Source organism: Hydra viridissima, unplaced genomic scaffold (assembly GCF_058129835.1).
Source record: "Hydra viridissima isolate aposymbiotic clone 2 unplaced genomic scaffold, HvirCarnegie_v1 scaffold_12, whole genome shotgun sequence".
Lineage (NCBI taxonomy): Eukaryota > Metazoa > Cnidaria > Hydrozoa > Anthoathecata > Hydridae > Hydra > Hydra viridissima.
In genome coordinates this window covers 4,325,533-4,336,038 of record NW_028324311.1, presented here as the reverse complement: position 1 = coordinate 4,336,038, position 10,506 = coordinate 4,325,533, and the positions used below count along the sequence as shown (strand labels likewise).

Here is a 10,506-nt window from a genome sequence, read left to right as displayed (position 1 = left end):
ATATTTTATATATGTATAATTTTTTTTCTAAAAACATATATTTTAAAAATAAAAGAGAATTGAATGTTTCGAAATTTAGACTTGTTCTTCTTTTCGTTTTAATTGCACCTGCTGTTGAGAATACTCTTTCAGAAGCTGTTGAGGTAGGGCGTATTGTTATTAAAGCGTTATACAAAACGTCCAGCGTTGTCGACCGTTTTTTAAAAGAATCCAATTGACGAAATTCTTTCTTCAATTCAATATATTTATCAATTTCGCTGCGATTGCTAACATGACAGTTTTTTGGTTCTGTAATAGAACTTATTGCATTTTGGAGTTCTTTTTGCAATCCGACTGCAACTGGTGATGTTAATTCTATTAAATCATCTGCATCAGATGAGGTAGAATCATTATTAATTTGCTCTTCTTCAAATATTTGTGGATATATTTGTTCCATAACTTTAACAGCGAATAATATTGCTGCATTTTTTGATGAATATTTAAAATGAGCGTTAGAACTTGGTATATTTCCACTCTGCAGATAAATGATCAATGTCATTAAAACTGGATCTCTTCTTTCATCCATCCTTATTTTGATCGCATGTATAAGTTTTTTTGCTATATTAGTTTGCATTGGTTGCAACTTTTCAAACAAAAATTTGTAAACTCCTTGAGCAGTTATGAGATTTGCATCATTTTTACTTAATTCAGTAACAGCAGTTTCAACTGGTGCCAGAACATCAACAAGGTTTTGTAGCGTAAAACTATCATTTTCTGGAATTGGATCAATATTCAATTCGACTTAGGATTTGTTAACACATTCTGATAGAATTAAAAATCGTCGAATCATTACACTCAAAGAAATTCCATCGTGTTTTTATGTCTAATTTTAACTTGAGTTTTTTCCCCATTTTTTGAGCTATATTTTGTTGCAAAATAGAATGCTTTGTAGCCGATTTTTTAAACATTCTTTATACACCTCTTAACCTGTTAATAATTTGATCAAAATCTAACGTCATATCATATTCATCTTCCTCAATAAACACCAAATTGTAATCAGAGCACTGATCTTCTGTGGAATCTTCTTCTACATCTTCATCAACAAAATCTTCGGTATCGTCAAACACTTCATTGCGAATAGAATTTTTTGGTATATAAAAACAATCCATCACGGCTAAATAAAGCGCGTGATTATGGCAAAGTTGATTTAAAACACCTAATATATTGCCATATTTTTTCATTACGGCTGCTGCATCGTTAGTAGATGCAATAACATCATTTTTTAAGAAAATCCCAAAGTCTGCTAACTTAGCTTCAACCAAATGTTTAATTGTTTCTGCATTTGCCTGCTTAATTATTTCCGTTAAACCCAGAACATAGCATTCAATTGTATTTGACTCTATTCCAATCACATGACGTTTACATAACGTAAAATAGTACAATCTGTCCATTCATCCACAGTAATAGCAAATTTACGATTTGCTGTTTTTAATTTTTCAAATTTTTCCCGCAGTTCAACACATTTTTCTTTATAAAAGCTATTGATGCATTTTGAAATAGTTGTCGGACTTTTCGGCATTTTATAACCTTTTTGTTGCACGTAACCAGCTATAGCTTGGAATTTACTCATTGCTGTGATAGCCATTCCATCAAAAGCTGCGACATTTGACAATATTTCATTTAAAGATTCTTTTTTTACAAATGGCCAAATATTACTTATTTCAGTATTTTGTTTTTTCTTAGGAATATTATTTTCTCCATCATTGTCATTTGATACCGATTTAGATATCAATATGTTGTGTCGTAGCTTCAAATGATTAATCATAGCAGTAGTTGAACTTCTCCATCCTATGTTCGTGTTGCACCTACCACATTTGGCTTCACTAATATTTTTTTCGTCTTTCTTAAAAAACTCCCATACCTTGGATTTTTTTGACATGGCTAAAAAAACCAGAGATGAATTATCTAAGAAAATCTAAAAAATTTTAACTTACCACTTCAAATTATGCAACCACAAATTGTATATTATATTATATTTATTTAACTGTATATTATATTTATTTATTTACAAAATATTAAAAATTATTATTATTAAGATTATTATTAAGATTTTTTTTTTATGGAACAAATATGTATTTATATTTTTAAGCAATCTAAATAAACGACTGTTTTCTAAAAGCAAACAAAAATAATGTCACACAAAATAAAAACCATACAAACATGCAATTTAAGTTTTCCACTTCAAGGTTATATAAAAATGCTAAGAATTTTTTCCGTTTGCAAAAAGAGAAATTAACAGTACTTTTTTAAAAGCTTACTCTGCCTTTACATTTTTGAAATTATTCGAATATTGGAGAAAATATTCGAATATCAAATAGTAAAAAAACACGCAAATATATTCGAATATCAAGTATTCGAATACTCAAATTGGATGGTCTAGTTGCAGTATGGATTTTGTTCATTTTTCTTTTTACATAGCTGACCCTGTCCTACTAGTTTTAAAGGTGAACAACCAAGGCTATTAATGCTTGATTTAAAGTTTTCTTTTAAAATGTTAGTCTCATTAAAATCTTTATCTTTATGTTGACATGAATCGTTTCCATAATCTTTTTTCTTATTTCTTAAATACAGCATTTTTCGACATTCTGTACAAAGCGTATGACCAGGTATTAAATCAAACTCCTTCGCAACATCCAAACTGATTTCTCTGATACATTTTAAAAGGTAACACAATGATAAAACATCAAAAAAGTCATTATTTTTTAAAAAGTTAATTAAATAGTAATTTATATATGTCAAATTTTTTTAAAAATACTTTTTAACTTAACTTTGTGTTTGTTGAATGGATCGCAACAAAAGCTTCCATCATACGAAGTCTCAAATCTATCCAAGTAGACCTTTTCATGGTGATTACAAATAGTTTGAATATGATTTACTTTACTCTGCAAGTGTACAAGTTCTTGATCTTTTTTTGGTTAATTCCTCAAAACTTTTAATTTTTTTGATTTTGGTATATTTTACTTCATGACAATTATAATTTAATGCTTTTCCAATGGAACATTGAGTTAGATCTAGCGATGCACTTGCCATTTATTTTTTATAACTACCTAAAAAGATTTATTTAAAAACAAGTTTTGAAACTAAGGTTTCCATGAGTTTTAACATAACAAATATAATGGAATTGATAAAATCTGTAAATAAAAAAAAAAGATAAAAAAAAAGAAAACTCAATAATTTGCTTGTTTTTTATGTCATAGCTTTTAAATGTGTATGTTGAATTCTTTGTTTGTGTATATAGACACTAGGGTGGCCCTTATATGATGATAAAAAATTAAATAAGAGCAATGTTAAGTCTGACCATTTTAAATGGTTCCATTTCATACAAAAAAATTATGTGTAAAGTTTCATAAAAAAATATTAATATTTAGAGGTGGCTCAACGCCGTCAAAGTTTTCTCATATACGAATTTTTGATGTCTGTGACAGAATTCAGCACATTTTGCCATCAGTTTCATACAGAAAATTAATTCTAACTACTAAAAACAGTTCTTAATTACAGAGACAAACACAGAAACAATAGAATACACAAAGTTACACATCTTCACTTAGTTGAACTAGTTAATTGTGAAGTAAGGTGGATTTTTTCACATTCGGAAAGTTTGCCCGGTTCTGTTCGATAACCTGCAGAGCATATTGCAGCTGTTCTTCGCTCTTAAATCGGCCAGACTTTGTTGCATCTTGGATCAAGGCAACTCCTCGTTCTGCATGGTCGTTTGTTACTGCCTGGGATTTCACGATTGCCTCTGCAACCTTGAAGTCATCTCTCCTGTTCCATGATTCAGGATCTTCGGCCAGGAATCCATCTGGCATGCCCAGAATAGAAAACAGGTTTCTGCTTCTTTTTGAGACAAAATCAGGAAGCGTCTTTTGTTGTACTGTCGCCAAGTCCACCACGACACGTTTCAAAGGTACTTCTTCTCCTTCCTGTTCTAATGATCTTTTAACAATTTCGCGTTTCGTAGTGAAATCCACTTCTGGATCGAAGAGGCTGAAAAGGATCAAATCTTCTAACAGGTACCAAAGATGGCCCGCAAGCTTGCGTGATGTTGCGGCACCAATATCTTGATCAGGGTAAGCCTGGAGTTGTTGAATAAGTTGTAGATCATTCCTAGCGGCTTTGTAAGCCAGAGGCGCCAAAAACCAGAACGTGATATAAACCTTTGCAAGAAATATGTTCACACGTAGGAGGCCACGAGACTCTCGCAAGGTCAGCTTAAACTGTGATCGAAACAGCCAAACCTTTATACTGTAAATGGCTTTCGCCATCCATCGAGCTTGATGCATTGACCCAGGCGCTCGAAAATTCTTCCAATCTGTAGGCTTTCTTCCTAAAAAGATGAGCATCAGTTTGAGCAGCTCGCGATAGTCATCTCGTGGCTGATGATCTTGCAGCTGCTGTTCACAGAAAACAATGATTACATGTTTGACTTCGGAGAGTTCAGCTGAGGCAACATCATCCGAAAAGGCATCTTCATAACTTTCCTGGTCAAAGGATGACCACTGTGCTTGAAATTGTTTGAAAACGAGTATTTCCGGAGCTTTACTGGGTCCCATACAGACACAAAAAGCAGCAGCCAATACCAGTTCCATGATGTGATGTCGACAACCAAAGTGCAGTAGAGGCCGCCCTAGTAGCTGTTCGAGAAGCACGCAAGCGCCAGACAGCCGACCGGTGTTGGAAGAGATTGTATCGAAACACATACCATGGACAAAGTTTTCCAGCTCCCATTTTCGGATAGCATCATAGACTGCTTTGGCCTCGTCTTGTCCAGTGCCTAAAAAGTAATTTATAGTAGTCTTTATTAAAGTTTGTCTGACATGATTTCACATTCACATTTCATAATAATAAATGATTTCGAAATTTATAAAAACATTTAACTAAAATAAAAGTAGGCATATATATTATACCATTATATATTATACCATTATGTATTACCTGCAGGAATCTTTGGAATATCCAAAAGCTTTGTCTTCCCCATTGTTGTGACAAGAATGGGCAACCTATCCACCTTCTCTGTTCCAGTCAGATCTTGCATCAGCTTGCCATCCCAGTGTACTGTAAGAGCAGTATTTGGCTTGAAATGTTGAATGATTCCGGAGGCAATTTGCTGTCGGTGTTTCCGACGGAGTCGTTGGATGGTTGATCTATTCAAAGCGAGTGATTCAGCGTCTTGTCCAAGAGCCCTCGAAGCCTCAACGATGACCATCATAGCAGCCCTGTCGCTCATTTTATTTCTATCAAGCATAGATGCCAGCTGTGGTGAAACAACACTTTGGCGTCCTCGCTTTCGTGATGAAGAAGAAGGAGTAACAGTACTTGTGCTTAGAACTGGATCCTCATCTTCAGGTTCAGACTGACTTTCTTCTGAATCAGCGCTGCTGCTCTCCAACACAGCTTTATCTAGCAAGGTGTTTTTATCAAGTTGAGATCGATGTACTCTCTTTTGCAATATCTGCTTTCTCTCATTCTGCTTTTTTTGTTGTTGAAGCAGAACCTTATCGATTCCGCCCATGCAGCCAGGTCGTCCCTTTTTTCTTTGAGATTCCAGAAAGACCTTATCTTCTTGATTCTCAATTAGCTCCATGGCGTCAGCATGTGCAATGTCGAACAGTTCTTCTATTGCGGCTGAAAATGCGGTTTCATTTGTTTGTTGAGTCTCGGTCTTGCGGCTCTTGTTTTTCTTTAGACTTTTCCACTCGAAGAATAATTGCTCAAGCTTTTTGATGGAATCTTGATGATGCCTGGTTGGAATTTTAGCTTGAAACCAGAAATCTTCAACTTTCTCAATAGCGTGGGTTGCAGCCTTTCGAATATCCTCTTTCAAAACATTGTGGAGATGTAGAAAGTGACCAAGAACCTGCTTCCCTGATGGCAATTTACTACCTTCAATTCTTTCAGCAGGGCTAACAAGATAAATTTGTGAACGCAATGCCATCTGAAAATGCCAAACAGATTTATACTAATCATCATAATATTATAACATAATATTAAACTATGCAATTTTTGGCATAAACAAATTACAAAATTACACATGCCATTGACATGCCATGCAATAATACAAAACGAAATCTACAGTCATACAGACTCCCTCATATAATTATATATATAATATATAAGGAAAAGCGGGTTCTGGCGCATTGACCCATTCCCATACTTAAGGATGCATAAAAAAATGGCGAACACTTCATATCATGACAAAACCAATACAGTCGTCTTTAAAAATCAAGAAGAAGTATAAAAATAATCATGTTATTTATATACCAGTTCTTCAAGATGTTTATTGCCTTGTTTTGTAGTGTCCGATGGCAAGGGTGTGAATTCCGTCATCTAAGATAATTCTTTTGTCGTCGTTAGCGCTGAGTGCGACTTTGTTGATTTCTTCGGTGTAAACGTCGTGAAGATGAGATCTGAAAACGTTCATGGTTGCAAGTTGTTCATTTCCGTTCATTAAGCAGTCACCACAAGGTATTGATAACTTCTTGAAAGTCAAGACCTTCATTCAATTTTTTCAAGACGTAAAGACACAAATGGCCGCAATAAGAAGTGTTACCAAATTGTACTCTTTCACTGTTATAATAAACTGGACTTTTCAAGTAGTCGACCAGCTCAACAAGAGGAGGCTGAGCGTAAGAATCAAAACTATACTTTTTGTCACCGTCTTTAAACCAACACACCCAATGAAACCCACCAGTGCTTGAATCTCCTGTGTTGACAATTCCACATTCTTTTTTCATTGTCTTTTTTGGTAACTCATCCCTCACAAAAACACCTCGAAAGTTTTTTAATTTTAACTGTTTAGCAGACTTTATCAATTGAAAGTTAGTTAAAGCTTCATTAGGTAAAACAATTCCTTCTACGTCAATCCATTGAAAGTTGATCATTTTTTTAATTTCTTAAAAAGTTTATCCGAATTTTTTTAACAAGCGATTTTTCATAGAATAGCGCCTAAAAAGGGTATACTATTAAAGGGTGAGTTAGGTCCGAGTAATAAACCAGCTCCAACAGATTGATAACCTTTTCCAGTTTTAATGAAGAGTCCATCACCGTGAACATTTTTAGTCCATGGGGTGATAAACAATCCTTCTCCACCTAAAGTTTTTATCTTCATTCCATTTCCATTCTTTTTCAAGTAAACGATTCCTCTTCCTGCAATATTGTCAACCATAGCAGAGCCAGCAGAAGAGCCTACACCTGCTAGCAATCCGGTGGCTAGAGCAGGAACTACTCTTGTGGCAAGAGTGCTACCTAACATACCTAATAAAGGTAGAAGAGCTCCGATGAATCCGCCTTCAATGGTTGAGTTGTATGCAATTTGTCTTTTGCTCAATTTAAGAGTGACTCCTTTACCAGCTTCATACGCTTTTCTAATTTTGTTCAATTGCGAATTAGTGATAGCGAGAACATGTTTACCGTTCAAGTCTTGATGAGAAAGCTTAATGCTAGTATCGGTTTTATCATGCATAGCTTTTTTAATTTTATCAGATTGGCTCTGCGAGATATTAATTTTGATATTTTGATAATTGCTCATTTTTTATGTATTAAAAATTATTTATTTCACTTCTCGAATATGATATCGCATTGTAATATCCTCTCCACGAAAATCAACCAAATCTCCATTCTGATCAATGATGCGAGTAACCATTGTTGAAATTTCAAACAGTTTAACAGGAAGATAAATCAAATGCATTGGTCTCTCGATGATTTTATAGCCAGGACTAACATTTGGATAAAAGGAGTAAATGCAATTTAATTGGGTTCCATTAATATAGGATGATCCGATAACGTTGTTAACGATTCTGATGGTGTTAATGCTTGAAATTCTAACGATATGATCCGACTCGTATTCGGAATTGGAATTTAATTTTCTTTTAGTAAACCCTAAAACTGAAGAGATGCTATTCTCCACATTAAAGTCAATCAAATAATTCAAGCCAAGTTTAATGGTTGATTTTAAAGTATTAAGATTGATTCCAATTTGAAGGTTGTTTGGAGAGTAATTAATTTTATTTGCAATAATATAACTTCCACGTTGAGCTGTTTTTATTGTGTTTAAAATAGACTTTTGCAAATACTCATTGATGCCTTTAATCTCATAGCTTCCTAATGGAATGATAATGTTCTCCCAATTAGCTCCATTGTTCATGCTGTATTTGAAAGAATTGTTTTTACTGTTTACATTTGGAATGCTGTTGTAAGTCTCAAGACCGAGAAAAGCCATTTCATAACTTTTTCCTTCGTCAAAAACGATTTTATCCAAAAAATCAGTGGTGATAACACTTGATTTTCCATCTACATCGATGATTATACCTGACATTTTTTAAATAAGAATTATTTTTTAAATTGTTTTAGAAAAATAAAAAATCGTCAAATCCGCTTCGGTACTTTCCCTCGTTCTTTTTAGAAGAGAGATCGATGACGGCAAATCCGTGAGGTTCATTCCAGCAATGATTGCAAAAGGCTTTAAATTCTTCTATTTTCATATCGCAGGAAACGTGATCTTGATAAATGTGATTAACGCTTTTTTGGTCTTGTTTAAAGAGGCAAATAAAGTTAGCATTTTCTCTGATGGTATGTCTTGGAATCTCGAAATAATTTTGAGCGAGGTAAAAGCAGTCGACGTTGGAATGTCTTCCTCGGATGTAATATTTTTCACACTTGTTTTGATTGGTCAATTGCAAATCGTCAAAGATCATCAAATTGTTTTTGGTTGAGTCTAAGGATTCAGGTTCAGGTACATCATCAGCCGTTTCAAAGAATTGACACTCCATATCATCATTGTCGGAATATTTTTTTGAAATTTCCTCAATAACATCTTCAGGGTTTAAATTCAATTTTTCCATTTCGTCTTGTACATCATCCGTTAACAAATCAACAATATCCTTTTTAGGAAGTTTATTTTCGAATGATCTTTTGAGTATTTTGTATTCAGGTTGAAATAGTGATTTGCCAAAGACTTGCAAGCGGCTGTAATCTAGCCAGCCAGGTCTTAAAAGTAAATTGAGTAGTAACGTTGTTTTTCCGCAACCAGACTTTCCAACGATGATTCCTCGTATACTTCTAGGTAAAAGCGCGCTGTTGTTTCTTTTGGTTTTCCCAATTTTACATGACAATTTCATCACTTCCATTTTTTATATTTAAAAGGTTTTTATATATGTTAAAAATGTACTGCGTTAAGTGTAGAAGAGAGACTGAAACCATTCACTTGAAAAACGAGATCACAAAAAACAACAGACCTATATTGAAAGGAATATGCAACTCTTGTGGGATAAGCAAATGTAAGTTTGTTTCTTCTCATACGCCCAAAGGATCATCTTCGCATGCGGTTAATGGAGGAGACTTGGTGGAATCGATCAACAATTTTTCAAAAAAAATAAAGCTTCCATGGGCAAAGTTTCCAGGAGAAATGCACGTTCCAGGTATGAACTTTGCAGGACCTGGTACCAATTTAGATAAAAGGCTCACTTCCACAGATATGTATCAAGAGTGGAGCAAACCGGTGGATAGAGTGGACAATGCTGCATATCACCATGATTTAGCTTAAAAGTATTTTAACGAGAAGCAAAACAGAAATTTAGCAGATCGAATGATGCTTGAAGAAATGGATTCTATACAAAATCCTACTCAAAAAGAAATAAGCGAGCGAAAAATCATCGAACCCATCATCAAAGCCAAAGCCAAATTCGGATTAGGTGTGAGTGATTTGAAATGGACGGATCAGCTTGCAGAGGAGCTTCATAAACCGGTGATTCATCATTTTAAAAGAAGAAGGGTGATTGTAAACGACATTGATGAAATATGGGCCGCAGATTTGGTGGATATGCAATCGTTTTCAAAATTCAACAAGGGCGTAAAATATTTACTCATGGTGATCGACGTGTTTTCAAAGTATGGATGGATCGTTCCGTTAAAAAGCAAAACGGGTCTTGAAGTGGCAGAATCGTTGAAAAAGATTTTTGGTGAAAGAAAATGCGTCAAATTGTGGGTAGATAAAGGAAAAGAGTTTTACAACAAGCACGTGAGAGCGTTGGGTGTGCAATTATACTCCACTGAAAACGAGGAAAAAAGTTGTGTTGTCGAGCGATGGAACAGAACGATGAAAGAGAGAATGTTTAAATATTTTTCAGCCAACAATACCAATAAATACATTGACGTATTAGATGAGATGGTGAAAAATTACAACAACACAAAGCACTCTTCTATCAAAATGACACCAGTGGAAGCTAGCGATGAAAAGAATAAAGGTAGGGTATGGTGGAATATGTATGGAAAGGATCAAACATTACCAGCAAAACCGAAATTTTCCATGGGTGATCAAGTGCGAATCGTAAAAAAGAAGTCTCATTTTGAAAAGGGGTATACACCGAGATGGACTGAAGAGGTTTTTACCGTGTCAAATGTTCAGCATACGAATCCGCCCACGTATAAAATCGCTGACGCTAACGGTGAAGAAATTCAAGGCACCTTTTA

The 10,506-nt window shown here is 34.5% G+C and overlaps 1 protein-coding gene and 1 pseudogene across 1 annotated transcript; both read right to left on the bottom strand.

Moving 5' to 3' along the window:
* Positions 1–2,292: 2,292 nt before the first annotated feature.
* LOC149880870 (ARL14 effector protein-like) lies at positions 2,293–3,081 on the bottom strand (annotated as a pseudogene).
* Positions 3,082–3,445: 364 nt separating this feature from the next.
* LOC149880869 (uncharacterized) lies at positions 3,446–6,129 on the bottom strand. Its single transcript, XM_090069470.1, has 2 exons — positions 4,975–6,129; positions 3,446–4,813 (listed from the first exon to the last, which is right to left on the bottom strand). Exons 1-2 carry the CDS (start codon positions 5,972–5,974, stop codon positions 3,597–3,599), a joined length of 2,217 nt encoding a protein of 738 aa, XP_089925596.1. The 5' UTR covers positions 5,975–6,129; the 3' UTR covers positions 3,446–3,596.
* Between the last annotated feature and the right edge of the window lie 4,377 nt (positions 6,130–10,506).

What these genes read in the sequence shown, in the direction of transcription:
- LOC149880869 (XM_090069470.1), bottom strand. Translation starts at nt 5,974, where the DNA reads ATGGCATTGCGTTCACAAATTTATCTTGTTAGCCCTGCTGAAAGAATT. An exon ending in TATTCCAAAGATTCCTGCAG is followed by an intron (nt 4,814 to 4,974) that starts GTAATACATAAT and finishes ATTACTTTTTAG; the next exon opens with GCACTGGACAAGACGAGGCC.